This window comes from Xenopus tropicalis, chromosome 3 (genome assembly GCF_000004195.4).
Source record: "Xenopus tropicalis strain Nigerian chromosome 3, UCB_Xtro_10.0, whole genome shotgun sequence".
NCBI lineage: Eukaryota > Metazoa > Chordata > Amphibia > Anura > Pipidae > Xenopus > Xenopus tropicalis.
Window position 1 is genome coordinate 153,304,678 of NC_030679.2, and position 16,365 is coordinate 153,321,042.

Sequence of the window (16,365 nt, forward strand, 5' to 3'; positions counted from 1 at the left end):
GAGGGGTAGCAGCCCAAGTGGCAGGGTATAAGCCCCGGGGTGGGGGGGTACTTCTGTTAGTGAGGGGGGCAGTAGGGCCTGAACATTTGCCCCTAGGAGGGGCAGTTGGAGCTGTTCCATCCCCTGGCCGGAGACGATCGTGTGACGGAGTCTGTTTCTGCCCCGGAGGGGGTATCAGGGCTCGGAGATGCTGGAAACCACCATGGGGGAGGCCAGTCCTGAAGGTGAGTCGTGTGGGGAGGGGTAGGTCGGGCCGGTGGGGTAATTGGGGCAGAATGGGACAAAACTGCCCTTCCCAGGGGCGGATGGGGCACTTGGATCAAACTGGGGCTCAATATGTTGGGGCAGAAGCTTGGGGGGCAACGGGAGATAGTTACCCCGGGGGGGGTAGTTTCCAAGGTTTGGGGTAAATAACACATGGACGGGGCAGTTAAAAAGGTATAACAGGTAGTGGGGGGGCAATTATTGGGGTATATACTGTGTGTGGAAGGGGCAGTTAGTGGGGTATATACTGTGTGTGTGGAAGGGGCAGTTAGTGGGGTATATACTGTGTGTGTGGAAGGGGCAGTTAGTGGGGTATATACTGTGTGTGGAAGGGGCAGTTAGTGGGGTATATACTGTGTGTGGAAGGGGCAGTTAGTGGGGTATATACTGTGTGTGGAAGGGGCAGTTAGTGAGGTATATACTGTGTGTGGAAGGGGCAGTTAGTGGGGTATATACTGTGTGTGTGGAAGGGGCAGTTAGTGGGGTATATACTGTGTGTGGAAGGGGCAGTTAGTGGGGTATATACTGTGTGTGTGGAAGGGGCAGTTAGTGGGGTATATACTGTGTGTGGAAGGGGCAGTTAGTAGGGTATATACTGTGTGTGGAAGGGGGCAGTTAGTAGGGTATATACTGTGTGTGTAAGGGGCAGTTAGTGGGGTATATACTGTGTGTGGAAGGGGCAGTTAGTGGGGTATATACTGTGTGTGGAAGGGGCAGTTAGTGGGGTATATACTGTGTGTAAGGGGCAGTTAGTGGGGTATATACTGTGTGTAAGGGGCAGTTAGTGGGGTATATACTGTGTGTGGAAGGGGCAGTTAGTGGGGTATATACTGTGTGTGGAAGGGGCAGTTAGTGGGGTATATACTGTGTGTGTGGAAGGGGCAGTTAGTGAGGTATATACTGTGTGTGGAAGGGGCAGTTAGTGGGGTATATACTGTGTGTGTGGAAGGGGCAGTTAGTGGGGTATATACTGTGTGTGGAAGGGGCAGTTAGTGGGGTATATACTGTGTGTGGAAGGGGCAGTTAGTGGGGTATATACTGTGTGTGTGGAAGGGGCAGTTAGTAGGGTATATACTGTGTGTGGAAGGGGGCAGTTAGTGGGGTATATACTGTGTGTGTGGAAGGGGCAGTTAGTGGGGTATATACTGTGTGTGGAAGGGGCAGTTAGTGGGGTATATACTGTGTGTGTGGAAGGGGCAGTTAGTGGGGTATATACTGTGTGTGGAAGGGGCAGTTAGTGGGGTATATACTGTGTGTGGAAGGGGCAGTTAGTGGGGTATATACTGTGTGTGGAAGGGGCAGTTAGTGGGGTATATACTGTGTGTGGAAGGGGGCAGTTAGTGGGGTATATACTGTGTGTGTGGAAGGGGCAGTTAGTAGGGTATATACTGTGTGTGTAAGGGGGCAGTTAGTGGGGTATATACTGTGTGTGGAAGGGGCAGTTAGTGAGGTATATACTGTGTGTGGAAGGGGGCAGTTAGTGGGGTATATACTGTGTGTGGAAGGGGGCAGTTAGTGGGGTATATACTGTGTGTGGAAGGGGGCAGTTAGTGGGGTATATACTGTGTGTGGAAGGGGCAGTTAGTGGGGTATATACTGTGTGTGGAAGGGGCAGTTAGTGGGGTATATACTGTGTGTGTAAGGGGCAGTTGGTGGGGTATATACTGTGTGTGGAAGGGGCAGTTAGTGGGGTATATACTGTGTGTGGAAGGGGGCAGTTAGTGGGGTATATACTGTGTGTGTGGAAGGGGCAGTTAGTGGGGTATATACTGTGTGTGGAAGGGGGCAGTTAGTAGGGTATATACTGTGTGTGGAAGGGGCAGTTAGTGGGGTATATACTGTGTGTGGAAGGGGCAGTTAGTGGGGTATATACTGTGTGTGGAAGGGGCAGTTAGTGGGGTATATACTGTGTGTGGAAGGGGCAGTTAGTGGGGTATATACTGTGTGTGTGTAAGGGGCAGTTAGTGAGGTATATACTGTGTGTGGAAGGGGCAGTTAGTGGGGTATATACTGTGTGTGTGTGGAAGGGGGCAGTTAGTGGGGTATATACTGTGTGTGGAAGGGGCAGTTAGTGGGGTATATACTGTGTGTGGAAGGGGCAGTTAGTGGGGTATATACTGTGTGTGGAAGGGGCAGTTAGTGGGGTATATACTGTGTGTGGAAGGGGGCAGTTAGTGGGGTATATACTGTGTGTGGAAGGGGCAGTTAGTGGGGTATATACTGTGTGTGTGGAAGGGGCAGTTAGTGGGGTATATACTGTGTGTGTGTAAGGGGCAGTTAGTGAGGTATATACTGTGTGTGGAAGGGGCAGTTAGTGGGGTATATACTGTGTGTGTGTGGAAGGGGGCAGTTAGTGGGGTATATACTGTGTGTGGAAGGGGCAGTTAGTGGGGTATATACTGTGTGTGGAAGGGGCAGTTAGTGGGGTATATACTGTGTGTGGAAGGGGCAGTTAGTGAGGTATATACTGTGTGTGGAAGGGGGCAGTTAGTGGGGTATATACTGTGTGTGGAAGGGGGCAGTTAGTGGGGTATATACTGTGTGTGGAAGGGGCAGTTAGTGGGGTATATACTGTGTGTGGAAGGGGCAGTTAGTGGGGTATATACTGTGTGTGTAAGGGGCAGTTGGTGGGGTATATACTGTGTGTGGAAGGGGCAGTTAGTGGGGTATATACTGTGTGTGGAAGGGGGCAGTTAGTGGGGTATATACTGTGTGTGTGGAAGGGGCAGTTAGTGGGGTATATACTGTGTGTGGAAGGGGGCAGTTAGTAGGGTATATACTGTGTGTGGAAGGGGCAGTTAGTGGGGTATATACTGTGTGTGGAAGGGGCAGTTAGTGGGGTATATACTGTGTGTGGAAGGGGCAGTTAGTGGGGTATATACTGTGTGTGGAAGGGGCAGTTAGTGGGGTATATACTGTGTGTGTGTAAGGGGCAGTTAGTGAGGTATATACTGTGTGTGGAAGGGGCAGTTAGTGGGGTATATACTGTGTGTGTGTAAGGGGCAGTTAGTGGGGTATATACTGTGTGTGGAAGGGGCAGTTAGTGGGGTATATACTGTGTGTGTGTGGAAGGGGGCAGTTAGTGGGGTATATACTGTGTGTGGAAGGGGCAGTTAGTGGGGTATATACTGTGTGTGGAAGGGGCAGTTAGTGGGGTATATACTGTGTGTGGAAGGGGCAGTTAGTGGGGTATATACTGTGTGTGGAAGGGGCAGTTAGTGGGGTATATACTGTGTGTGGAAGGGGGCAGTTAGTGGGGTATATACTGTGTGTGGAAGGGGCAGTTAGTGGGGTATATACTGTGTGTGTGGAAGGGGCAGTTAGTGGGGTATATACTGTGTGTGTGTAAGGGGCAGTTAGTGAGGTATATACTGTGTGTGGAAGGGGCAGTTAGTGGGGTATATACTGTGTGTGTGTGTGGAAGGGGGCAGTTAGTGGGGTATATACTGTGTGTGGAAGGGGCAGTTAGTGGGGTATATACTGTGTGTGGAAGGGGCAGTTAGTGGGGTATATACTGTGTGTGGAAGGGGCAGTTAGTGGGGTATATACTGTGTGTGGAAGGGGCAGTTAGTGGGGTATATACTGTGTGTGGAAGGGGGCAGTTAGTGGGGTATATACTGTGTGTGGAAGGGGCAGTTAGTGGGGTATATACTGTGTGTGTGGAAGGGGCAGTTAGTAGGGTATATACTGTGTGTGGAAGGGGCAGTTAGTGGGGTATATACTGTGTGTGGAAGGGGCAGTTAGTGGGGTATATACTGTGTGTGGAAGGGGCAGTTAGTGGGGTATATACTGTGTGTGGAAGGGGGCAGTTAGTGGGGTATATACTGTGTGTGTAAGGGGCAGTTAGTGGGGTATATACTGTGTGTGGAAGGGGGCAGTTAGTGGGGTATATACTGTGTGTGGAAGGGGCAGTTAGTGGGGTATATACTGTGTGTGGAAGGGGGCAGTTAGTAGGGTATATACTGTGTGTGGAAGGGGCAGTTAGTGGGGTATATACTGTGTGTGGAAGGGGGCAGTTAGTAGGGTATATACTGTGTGTGGAAGGGGCAGTTAGTAGGGTATATACTGTGTGTGGAAGGGGCAGTTAGTGGGGTATATACTGTGTGTGGAAGGGGCAGTTAGTGGGGTATATACTGTGTGTGGAAGGGGGCAGTTAGTGGGGTATATACTGTGTGTGTAAGGGGCAGTTAGTGGGGTATATACTGTGTGGGGTATGTACAAGGGGTGTGGCTTATAGAGCATTGGGCTGCTGTGTCACATGACAAGGGCGGGGATTGTGCAGCCAAACCGATCGGTTGGGGGAGGAGTCTGTTTGAGCCTCATTCTCATGTTTCCCCTTTTCCCCCCAGATCCGCCCCTGAACTTGAAGTCCCTGTCTCAGGTAAGTAGAGGCGGTGCCAGGCTATCAGGTGTGATGGGCGGGGCATGAGGAGGAGGGAGGGATCAGTAAGGCATGGGGGGGGGGGCTGGGGTACTATGGCTGGTGGGGGTGGGGGGTTGCAGTACAAAGGGAGTCATGTGACTGTAACTGATTGGGCAGTATGGGAGGTGGGTGGAGCTCTGGGCAGGTGTATATGAGGGGAGGGGCCACATGTGCCTCACGGTCTCTCTCTTTAGCCCCCCCAGAAACGCTCTCGCACGGTGGAAGACTTTAACCGCTTTTGCAGCTTCGTGTTGGCCTACGCCGGGTACATACCCACCCCTGCTAAAGAGGTAAGTACCGGGGCCCTAACATGGGCGGGGCCTATGGGGTAGGGGCAGAAAGCCTCTCATACTAACCTTCTGCCCCCCCAGGAGCGCGCGTGGACCCCTCCAAGCTCCGTGTCTCCCCACCGAACAGAGGAAAGTGATGGCTGGGACTCCCCCGACCCCCCCCAACTCCCTGCACCCCCTGAGCCTCCTCAGCCCCCTGCAACCTCCGATATCAGCACCATCGAGACTTTTGTCATGAAAGCTAAATCCCAAGGGGCCGGTGGGGGCAGTAGCAAGATGCCCGGGGGGCAAGAAGATGGCGCGGAGGAGGAGGAGGTGCAAGCGAAAAAGGGGAGTCGCAGGAAAAGGCGGCAGCGGCACCGGGGGGGCGTGAGAATGAGCGACACCGATACGGACGAGGAAGAGCGAGAGGAGAGACCGGCGGCACCGGGGTCACTGCCTGCCCCCCAACTGCCCCCCAGTGCAGAAAGCAGCCGAGACGGAGGGGGCAGCTCCAGCGACGCAGACACCCAAGTGATGGACGAGGATATTATGGTGGAATCAGGTGAGTGGGGTATTGGGGTACCCCACATGGGGGTGTGTGCTGGGGAGCTGCCAGAGGGGGGCAGTAGGGTGGCACCCTGGGGCTGCTGGGAGAATAGCCCCAATCATGTCCCTGGCACACAGAGTGTTGCCTAAATGGTGCCTGCTCCTCAGGGGTGGGGCCTGTTAGTAATGGTGAGTATGTGGGAGGGGCTACGCAGGCTCTGTGCCCAGTATAGAGGAGAGGGTGAGTATGTGGGAGGGGCTATGCAGGCTCTGTGCCCAGTATAGAGGAGAGGGTGAGTATGTGGGAGGGGCTATGCAGGCTCTGTGCCCAGTATAGAGGAGAGGGTGAGTATGTGGGAGGGGCTATGCAGGCCCTGTGCCCAGTATAGAGGAGAGGGTGAGTATGTGGGAGGGGCTACGCAGGCTCTGTGCCCAGTATAGAGGAGAGGGTGAGTATGTGGGAGGGGCTATGCAGGCCCTGTGCCCAGTATAGAGGAGAGGGTGAGTATGTGGGAGGGGCTACGCAGGCTCTGTGCCCAGTATAGAGAAGAGGGTGAGTATGTGGGAGGGGCTATGCAGGCCCTGTGCCCAGTATAGAGGAGAGGGTGAGTATGTGGGAGGGGCTACGCAGGCTCTGTGCCCAGTATAGAGGAGAGGGTGAGTATGTGGGAGGGGCTACGCAGGCTCTGTGCCCAGTATAGAGGAGAGGGTGAGTATGTGGGAGGGGCTACGCAGGCTCTGTGCCCAGTATAGAGGAGAGGGTGAGTATGTGGGAGGGGCTACGCAGGCTCTGTGCCCAGTATAGAGGAGAGGGTGAGTATGGGGGAGGGGCTACGCAGGCTCTGTGCCCAGTATAGAGGAGAGGGTATGTGGGAGGGGCTACGCAGGCTCTGTTCCCAGTATAGAGGAGAGGGTATGTGGGAGGGGCTACGCAGGCTCTGTGCCCAGTATAGAGGAGAGGGTATGTGGGAGGGGCTACGCAGGCTCTGTGCCCAGTATAGAGGAGAGGGTATGTGGGAGGGGCTATGCAGGCTCTGTGCCCAGTATAGAGGAGAGGGTGAGTATGTGGGAGGGGCTACGCAGGCTCTGTGCCCAGTATAGAGGAGAGGGTGAGTATGTGGGAGGGGCTATGCAGGCTCTGTGCCCAGTATAGAGAAGAGGGTGAGTATGTGGGAGGGGCTACGCAGGCTCTGTGCCCAGTATAGAGGAGAGGGTGAGTATGTGGGAGGGGCTACGCAGGCTCTGTGCCCAGTATAGAGGAGAGGGTGAGTATGTGGGAGGGGCTACGCAGGCTCTGTTCCCAGTATAGAGGAGAGGGTGAGTATGTGGGAGGGGCTACGCAGGCTCTGTGCCCAGTATAGAGGAGAGGGTGAGTATGTGGGAGGGGCTATGCAGGCTCTGTGCCCAGTATAGAGGAGAGGGTGAGTATGTGGGAGGGGCTATGCAGGCTCTGTGCCCAGTATAGAGGAGAGGGTGAGTATGTGGGAGGGGCTACGCAGGCTCTGTGCCCAGTATAGAGGAGAGGGTGAGTATGTGGGAGGGGCTACGCAGGCTCTGTGCCCAGTATAGAGGAGAGGGTGAGTATGTGGGAGGGGCTATGCAGGCTCTGTGCCCAGTATAGAGGAGAGGGTGAGTATGTGGGAGGGGCTATGCAGGCTCTGTGCCCAGTATAGAGGAGAGGGTGAGTATGTGGGAGGGGCTACGCAGGCTCTGTGCCCAGTATAGAGGAGAGGGTGAGTATGTGGGAGGGGCTACGCAGGCTCTGTGCCCAGTATAGAGGAGAGGGTGAGTATGTGGGAGGGGCTACGCAGGCTCTGTGCCCAGTATAGAGGAGAGGGTGAGTATGTGGGAGGGGCTACGCAGGCTCTGTGCCCAGTATAGAGGAGAGGGTGAGTATGTGGGAGGGGCTACGCAGGCTCTGTGCCCAGTATAGAGGAGAGGGTGAGTATGTGGGAGGGGCTATGCAGGCTCTGTGCCCAGTATAGAGGAGAGGGTGAGTATGTGGGAGGGGCTACGCAGGCTCTGTGCCCAGTATAGAGGAGAGGGTGAGTATGTGGGAGGGGCTATGCAGGCTCTGTGCCCAGTATAGAGGAGAGGGTGAGTATGTGGGAGGGGCTACGCAGGCTCTGTGCCCAGTATAGAGGAGAGGGTGAGTATGTGGGAGGGGCTATGCAGGCTCTGTGCCCAGTATAGAGGAGAGGGTGAGTATGTGGGAGGGGCTACGCAGGCTCTGTGCCCAGTATAGAGGAGAGGGTGAGTATGTGGGAGGGGCTACGCAGGCTCTGTGCCCAGTATAGAGGAGAGGGTGAGTATGTGGGAGGGGCTGCCCCCATGTGTCCCTTCCTGATGCCCCTCTCTCACCGCAGGGGACGACTCGTGGGACCTGGTCACATGTTACTGCGAGAAGCCGTTTGCGGGGCGCCCCATGATCGAGTGCAACGTGTGCTGCACGTGGGTGCACCTCTCCTGTGCCAAGATCCGCAAGAGCAACGTGCCCGACGTCTACTACTGCCAGAAGTGCAGGGCAGGAAGGCTCCCGGGGGCCACCACGCCAAAGGCAGACTCCGCCCCCTGAGCCCAAACACAGAGACTGAGGGGCGGGCACAGTGTACCCCACCCTAGAGCACCTACTTGTGGAAGATTTGTGTTGTTTTGTGGGGGGGATCACAATGAGCCCGGGCGAATAGGGAGAGACTGCGGGGGTGGGAGGGGCATACAGAGCAGGGGCGGGGTGAACTCCGCCCCCCACGGAGCCGATCTCTCCCTACTCCCCTCGGAGCATTGCTGTGTGTGTCCCAAGGTGCCGTTGCCGGGGGTGGGGCAGTGGCGCCCCCTATGCCAGCGGCTCGTGTAAATAATGGACAGAATCTTTATTTTTTTTGTCTCTCCTGTAATAAATGCGGTTTGTACCCTACAAATAAAGTTACTTTGTGTATAGCACCTCTGTCTCCTCCCCCTTCTGCCCCCTGGGGGTAACTGTGTATAGCACCTCTGGCTCCTCCCCCTTCTGCCCCCTGGGGGTAACTGTGTATAGCACCTCTGGCTCCTCCCCCTTCTGCCCCCTGGGGGTAACTGTGTATAGCACCTCTGGCTTCTGCCCCCTGGGGGTAACTGTGTATAGCACCTCTGGCTCCTCCCCCTTCTGCCCCCTGGGGGTAACTGTGTATAGCACCTCTGGCTCCTCCCTCTTCTGCCCCCTGGGGGTAACTGTGTATAGCACCTCTGGCTCCTCCCTCTTCTGCCCCCTGGGGGTAACTGTGTATAGCACCTCTGGCTCCTCCCTCTTCTGCCCCCTGGCACTGCCAGCGTGGGTACCCAGGTAACTATAGCACCTCCGGCTCCTACCCCTTCTGCCCCTTGGCACGGCCAGTGTGGGTACCCAGGTAACTGTGTATGGCACCTCTGGCTCCTGCCCCTTGGCACTGCCAGCGTGGGTACCTAGGTTACTCTGTGTGTATGACAGCTGGTACATGGGGGCACTAGTGCTTACACTCAGCAGGAAGGGGGCAACACAGAACTGGCAGTGCCCAGTCTGTACCATAGAGAGCTCAGCTGGGCCATTGGGCACCTCATACTGCTCTGTGCCCAAAGTGCCCTCGCTGCTCTGGGGGGCACATAGCATTTTAGGCAATGGATCCAGGCTCCTCCGGTGCCATCTTGGGATCTGGGCCTCACCCAGCAGCACCCAGACCAATTTATCTGCCCCAATTAACCCTGTCAGTTGGCCCCTCCCCCTGGGCAAGCTGCCCGTATCGCCCTATAGGCCCAGCAGCACCCAGACCAGTATATCTGCCCCCAATTAACTGTCAGTTGGCCCCTCCCCCTGGGCAAGCTGCCCGTATCACCCTATAGGCCCAGCAGCACCCAGACCAGTATATCTGCCCCCAATTAACCCTGTCAGTTGGCCCCTCCCCCTGGGCAAGCTGCCCGTATCGCCCTATAGGCCCAGCAGCACCCAGACCAGTATATCTGCCCCCAATTAACTGTCAGTTGGCCCCTCCCCCTGGGCAAGCTGCCCGTATCACCCTATAGGCCCAGCAGCACCCAGACCAGTATATCTGCCCCCAATTAATTGTCAGTTGGCCCCTCCCCCTGGGCAAGCTGCCCGTATCGCCCTATAGGCCCAGCAGCACCCACACCAGTATATCTGCCCCAATTAACCCTGTCAGTTGGCCCCTCCCCTTGGGCAAGCTGCCCGTATCGCCCTATAGGCCCAGCAGCACCCAGACCAGTATATCTGCCCCCAATTAGCTGTCAGCTGGCCTCTCCCCCTGGGCAAGCTGCCCGTATCACCCTATAGGCCCAGCAGCGCCCAGACCAGTATATCAGCCCCCAATTAACTGTCAGTTGGCTCCTCCCCCTGGGCAATGGCCCAGTTGCCCTACCTCGGTAGTTCATGGCCCCCAAAACCCTCTATAGGGCAATTACTGGCCAAATTATTAACCCCTGACACATGTGGAGGGGACTTATAGTGAGAATAAAGTGGAGGTCCATACGGGTTTGATACCCCTAGGCTTGCTGGGCTGCCCCTGTGGGGGTGGTACCGGTGTTAGTTACGGGTAAATTGCCCCTAGTTACAGTTATATACCCTGTATAATACCCCTAGGCTTGCTGGGCTGCCCCTGTGGGGATGGTACGGTGTTACTTACGGGTAAATTGCCCCTAGTTACAGTTATATACCCTGTATAATACCCCTAGGCTTGCTGGGCTGCCCCTGTGGGGATGGTACATTGTTACTTACGGGTAAATTGCCCCTAGTTACAGTTATATACCCTGTATAATACCCCTAGGCTTGCTGGGCTGCCCCTGTGGGGATGGTACAGTGTTACTTACGGGTAAATTGCCCCTAGTTACAGTTATATACCCTGTATAATACCCCTAGGCTTGCTGGGCTGCCCCTGTGGGGATGGTACATTGTTACTTACGGGTAAATTGCCCCTAGTTACAGTTATATACCCTGTATAATACCCCTAGGCTTGCTGGGCTGCCCCTGTGGGGATGGTACAGTGTTACTTACGGGTAAATTGCCCCTAGTTACAGTTATATACCCTGTATAATACCCCTAGGCTTGCTGGGCTGCCCCTGTGGGGATGGTACCGGTGTTACTTACGGGTAAATTGCCCCTAGTTACAGTTATAAACCCTGTATAATACCCCTAGGCTTGCTGGGCTGCCCCTGTGGGGATGGTACCGGTGTTACTTACGGGTAAATTGCCCCTAGTTACAGTTATATGCCCTGTATAATACCCCTAGGCTTGCTGGGCTGCCCCTGTGGGGATGGTACCGGTGTTACTTACGGGTAAATTGCCCCTAGTTACAGTTATATGCCCTGTATAATACCCCTAGGCTTGCTGGGCTGCCCCTGTGGGGATGGTACGTTGTTACTTACGGGTAAATTGCCCCTAGTTACAGTTATATACCCTGTATAATACCCCTAGGCTTGCTGGGCTGCCCCTGTGGGGATGGTACAGTGTTACTTATGGGTAAATTGCCCCTAGTTACAGTTATATACCCTGTATAATACCCCTAGGCTTGCTGGGCTGCCCCTGTGGGGATGGTACAGTGTTACTTACGGGTAAATTGCCCCTAGTTACAGTTATATACCCTGTATAATACCCCTAGGCTTGCTGGGCTGCCCCTGTGGGGATGGTACCGGTGTTACTTACGGGTAAATTGCCCCTAGTTACAGTTATATACCCTGTATAATACCCCTAGGCTTGCTGGGCTGCCCTGTGGGGATAGTACAGTGTTACTTACGGGTAAATTGCCCCTAGTTACAGTGTTATATACCCTGTATAATACCCCTAGGCTTGCTGGGCTGCCCCTGTGGGGATAGTACAGTGTTACTTACGGGTAAATTGCCCCTAGTTACAGTTATATACCCTGTATAATACCCCTAGGCTTGCTGGGCTGCCCCTGTGGGGATGGTACCGGTGTTACTTAGGGGTAAATTGCCCCTAGTTACAGTTATATACCCTGTATAATACCCCTAGGCTTGCTGGGCTGCCCCTGTGGGGATGGTACCGGTGTTACTTAGGGGTAAATTGCCCCTAGTTACAGTTATATACCCTGTATAATACCCCTAGGCTTGCTGGGCTGCCCCTGTGGGGATGGTACCGGTGTTACTTAGGGGTAAATTGCCCCTAGTTACAGTTATATACCCTGTATAATACCCCTAGGCTTGCTGGGCTGCCCCTGTGGGGATGGTACGTTGTTACTTACGGGTAAATTGCCCCTAGTTACAGTGTTATATACCCTGTATAATACCCCTAGGCTTGCTGGGCTGCCCCTGTGGGGATGGTACGGTGTTACTTACGGGTAAATTGCCCCTAGTTACAGTTATATACCCTGTATAATACCCCTAGGCTTGCTGGGCTGCCCCTGTGGGGGTGGTACGGCGTTACTTACGGGTAAATTGCCCCTAGTTACAGTTATATACCCTGTATAATACCCCTAGGCTTGCTGGGCTGCCCCTGTGGGGATGGTACGGTGTTACTTACGGGTAAATTGCCCCTAGTTACAGTTATATACCCTGTATAATACCCCTAGGCTTGCTGGGCTGCCCCTGTGGGGGTGGTACGGCATAACTTACGGGTAAATTGCCCCTAGTTACAGTTATATACCCTGTATAATACCCCTAGGCTTGCTGGGCTGCCCCTGTGGGGATGGTACGGCGTTACTTACGGGTAAATTGCCCCTAGTTACAGTGTTATATACCCTGTATAATACCCCTAGGCTTGCTGGGCTGCCCCTGTGGGGATGGTACGGCGTTACTTACGGGTAAATTGCCCCTAGTTACAGTGTTATATACCCTGTATAATACCCCTAGGCTTGCTGGGCTGCCCCTGTGGGGATGGTACGGCGTTACTTACGGGTAAATTGCCCCTAGTTACAGTTATATACCCTGTATAATACCCCTAGGCTTGCTGGGCTGCCCCTGTGGGGATGGTACGGCGTTACTTACGGGTAAATTGCCCCTAGTTACAGTTATATACCCTGTATAATACCCCTAGGCTTGCTGGGCTGCCCCTGTGGGGGTGGTACCGGTGTTACTTACGGGTAAATTGCCCCTAGTTACAGTTATATACCCTGTATAATACCCCTAGGCTTGCTGGGCTGCCCCTGTGGGGATGGTACAGTGTTACTTACGGGTAAATTGCCCCTAGTTACAGTTATATACCCTGTATAATACCCCTAGGCTTGCTGGGCTGCCCCTGTGGGGATGGTACGGTGTTACTTACGGGTAAATTGCCCCTAGTTACAGTTATATACCCTGTATAATACCCCTAGGCTTGCTGGGCTGCCCCTGTGGGGATGGTACAGTGTTACTTACGGGTAAATTGCCCCTAGTTACAGTTATATACCCTGTATAATACCCCTAGGCTTGCTGGGCTGCCCCTGTGGGGATGGTACAGTGTTACTTACGGGTAAATTGCCCCTAGTTACAGTTATATACCCTGTATAATACCCCTAGGCTTGCTGGGCTGCCCCTGTGGGGATGGTACAGTGTTACTTACGGGTAAATTGCCCCTAGTTACAGTTATATACCCTGTATAATACCCCTAGGCTTGCTGGGCTGCCCCTGTGGGGATGGTACAGTGTTACTTACGGGTAAATTGCCCCTAGTTACAGTTATATACCCTGTATAATACCCCTAGGCTTGCTGGGCTGCCCCTGTGGGGATGGTACAGTGTTACTTACGGGTAAATTGCCCCTAGTTACAGTTATATACCCTGTATAATACCCCTAGGCTTGCTGGGCTGCCCCTGTGGGGATGGTACGGTGTTACTTACGGGTAAATTGCCCCTAGTTACAGTGTTATATACCCTGTATAATACCCCTAGGCTTGCTGGGCTGCCCCTGTGGGGATGGTACGGTGTTACTTACGGGTAAATTGCCCCTAGTTACAGCGTTATATACCCTGTATAATACCCCTAGGCTTGCTGGGCTGCCCCTGTGGGGATGGTACCGGTGTTACTTATGGGTAAATTGCCCCTAGTTACAGTTATATACCCTGTATAATACCCCTAGGCTTGCTGGGCTGCCCTGTGGGGGTGGTACCGGTGTTACTTACGGGTAAATTGCCCCTAGTTACAGTGTTATATACCCTGTATAATACCCCTAGGCTTGCTGGGCTGCCCCTGTGGGGATGGTACAGTGTTACTTACGGGTAAATTGCCCCTAGTGACTGGCACTTGCTGGGGGGGTTCAGTTACTGGGGGAGCCCTGCCCTGAGGTACCAGAGCTCCCCACTGCCTTCTGCCTCTGGGTCCCAGTCTGGGGAGGTACCCCAGGGGCAACGGCACCTTCCCTACCCCTCTGGGAGCCTCAACTGCTCCCCCCCACCTACAGTCAGCTATCTGCCCTAACTACCCTATGGCACCCCCCTGAGGGGCAAGTCTCAGGCTCCCTGGGGTCTCTCCCCTACCCCTATCTGCCCTAACTACCCTATGGTACCCCCCCGAGGGGCAAGTCTCAGGCTCCCTGGGGTTTCTCCCCTACTCCTATCTGCCCTAACTACTATATGGTACCCCCCACTGAGGGGCAAGTCTCAGGCTCCCTGGGGTCTCTCCCCTACTCCTATCTGCCCTAACTACCCTATGGCACCCCCCTGAGGGGCAAGTCTCAGGCTCCCTGGGGTCTCTCCCCTACCCCTATCTGCCCTAACTACTATATGGTACCCCCCACTGAGGGGCAAGTCTCAGGCTCCCTGGGGTCTCTCCCCTACTCCTATCTGCCCTAACTACCCTATGGCACCCCCCTGAGGGGCAAGTCTCAGGCTCCCTGGGGTCTCTCCCCTACCCCTATCTGCCCTAACTACCCTATGGCTCCCCCCGAGGGGCAAGTCTCAGGCTCCCTGGGGTCTCTCCCCTACCCCTATCTGCCCTAACTACCCTATGGCTCCCCCCGAGGGGCAAGTCTCAGGCTCCCTGGGGTCTCTCCCCTACCCCTATCTGCCCTAACTACCCTATGGCACCCCCCCGAGGGGCAAGTCTCAGGCTCCCTGGGGTCTCTCCCCTACTCCTATCTGCCCTAACTACCCTATAGTACCCCCCCGAGGGGCAAGTCTCAGGCTCCCTGGGGTCTCTCCCCTACCCCTATCTGCCCTAACTACCCTATGGTACCCCCCCGAGGGGCAAGTCTCAGGCTCCCTGGGGCCAGGCATTGCCCCCCTCTGTGAGCCTCCATCACACATGATGTCCTCCAAGGTTTCCCAGACTTCCATGCAGCTCTTTACATAACTTCCTGTTTGGGTTTAACCCCTCGTTTCCCACATAAGAAACTGCCGGGGTCAGTGACCCCCATCTGAAGGCTGGAAAGGAGCAGAAGAGAAAGGCAAATAATTTGAAAAGTATATAATACATCTCAGTAAGTTTCATTAAAGGTGAACCGGCCCTTTAACCAGTCCCCCCCCCCATAAGCACTCACACTCGGGTACTGGGGTCCCCCCCCTATAAGCACTCACACTCGGGTACTGGGCCCCCCCCCTATAAGCACTCACACTCGGGTACTGCCCCCCCCTATAAGCACTCACACTCGGGTACTGGGCCCCCCCCTATAAGCACTCACACTCGGGTACTGCCCCCCCCTATAAGCACTCACACTCGGGTACTGCCCCCCCATAAGCACTCACACTCGGGTACTGGGGTCCCGGCCCTATAAGCACTCACACTCGGGTACTGGGGTCCCGGCCCTATAAGCACTCACACTCGGGTACTGGGGTCCCGCCCTATAAGCACTCACACTCGGGTACTGGGGTCCCGGCCCTATAAGCACTCACACTCGGGTACTGGGGTCCCGGCCCTATAAGCACTCACACTCGGGTACTGGGGTCCCGGCCCTATAAGCACTCACACTCGGGTACTGGGGTCCCCCCCTATAAGCACTCACACTCGGGTACTGGGGTCCCCCCTATAAGCACTCACACTCGGGTACTGGGGTCCCCCCCCTATAAGCACTCACACTCGGGTACTGGGGTCCCCCCCCCTATAAGCACTCACACTCGGGTACTGGGGTCCCGGCCCTATAAGCACTCACACTCGGGTACTGGGGTCCCCCCCTATAAGCACTCACACTCGGGTACTGGGGTCCCCCCCCTATAAGCACTCACACTCGGGTACTGGGGTCCCCCCCCTATAAGCACTCACACTCGGGTACTGGGGTCCCGGCCCTATAAGCACTCACACTCGGGTACTGGCCCCCCCCATACGCACTCACACTCGGGTACTGGGGCCCCCCCCTATACGCACTCACACTCGGGTACTGGGCCCCCCCCCTATAAGCACTCACACTCGGGTACTGGGGTCCCCCCCTATAAGCACTCACACTCGGGTACTGGGGTCCCGGCCCTATAAGCACTCACACTCGGGTACTGGGCCCCCCCCTATAAGCACTCACACTCGGGTACTGGGGTCCCCCCCTATAAGCACTCACACTCGGGTACTGGGGTCCAGGCCCTATAAGCACTCACACTCGGGTACTGGGGTCCCGGCCCTATAAGCACTCACACTCGGGTACTGGGGTCCCCCCTATAAGCACTCACACTCGGGTACTGGGGTCCCCCCCCTATAAGCACTCACACTCGGGTACTGGGGTCCCGGCCCTATAAGCACTCACACTCGGGTACTGGGGTCCCCCCCCTATAAGCACTCACACTCGGGTACTGGGGTCCCCCCCCTATAAGCACTCACACTCGGGTACTGGGGTCCCCCCCTATAAGCACTCACACTCGGGTACTGGGGTCCCGGCCCTATAAGCACTCACACTCGGGTACTGGGGTCCAGGCCCTATAAGCACTCACACTCGGGTACTGGGGTCCCCCCCCTATAAGCACTCACACTCGGGTACTGGGGTCCAGGCC

General features: G+C 55.2%; 1 protein-coding gene across 1 annotated transcript; it reads left to right on the forward strand.

Annotated features, from left to right (window-relative positions):
* The first annotated feature begins 2 nt into the window (after positions 1-2).
* Positions 3-8,427, forward strand: phf23 (PHD finger protein 23). Its single transcript, NM_001011148.1, has 5 exons — positions 3-224; positions 4,614-4,645; positions 4,882-4,977; positions 5,059-5,521; positions 7,872-8,427. The coding sequence occupies exons 1-5, from the start codon at positions 188-190 to the stop codon at positions 8,078-8,080; spliced, it is 837 nt and encodes a 278-aa protein (NP_001011148.1). The 5' UTR covers positions 3-187; the 3' UTR covers positions 8,081-8,427.
* The last annotated feature ends 7,938 nt before the right edge of the window (positions 8,428-16,365 follow it).

What these genes read in the sequence shown, in the direction of transcription:
- phf23 (NM_001011148.1), top strand. Translation starts at nt 188, where the DNA reads ATGCTGGAAACCACCATGGGGGAGGCCAGTCCTGAAG. An exon ending in GGGGGAGGCCAGTCCTGAAG is followed by an intron (nt 225 to 4,613) that starts GTGAGTCGTGTG and finishes TTTTCCCCCCAG; the next exon opens with ATCCGCCCCTGAACTTGAAG. An exon ending in TACCCACCCCTGCTAAAGAG is followed by an intron (nt 4,978 to 5,058) that starts GTAAGTACCGGG and finishes CTGCCCCCCCAG; the next exon opens with GAGCGCGCGTGGACCCCTCC.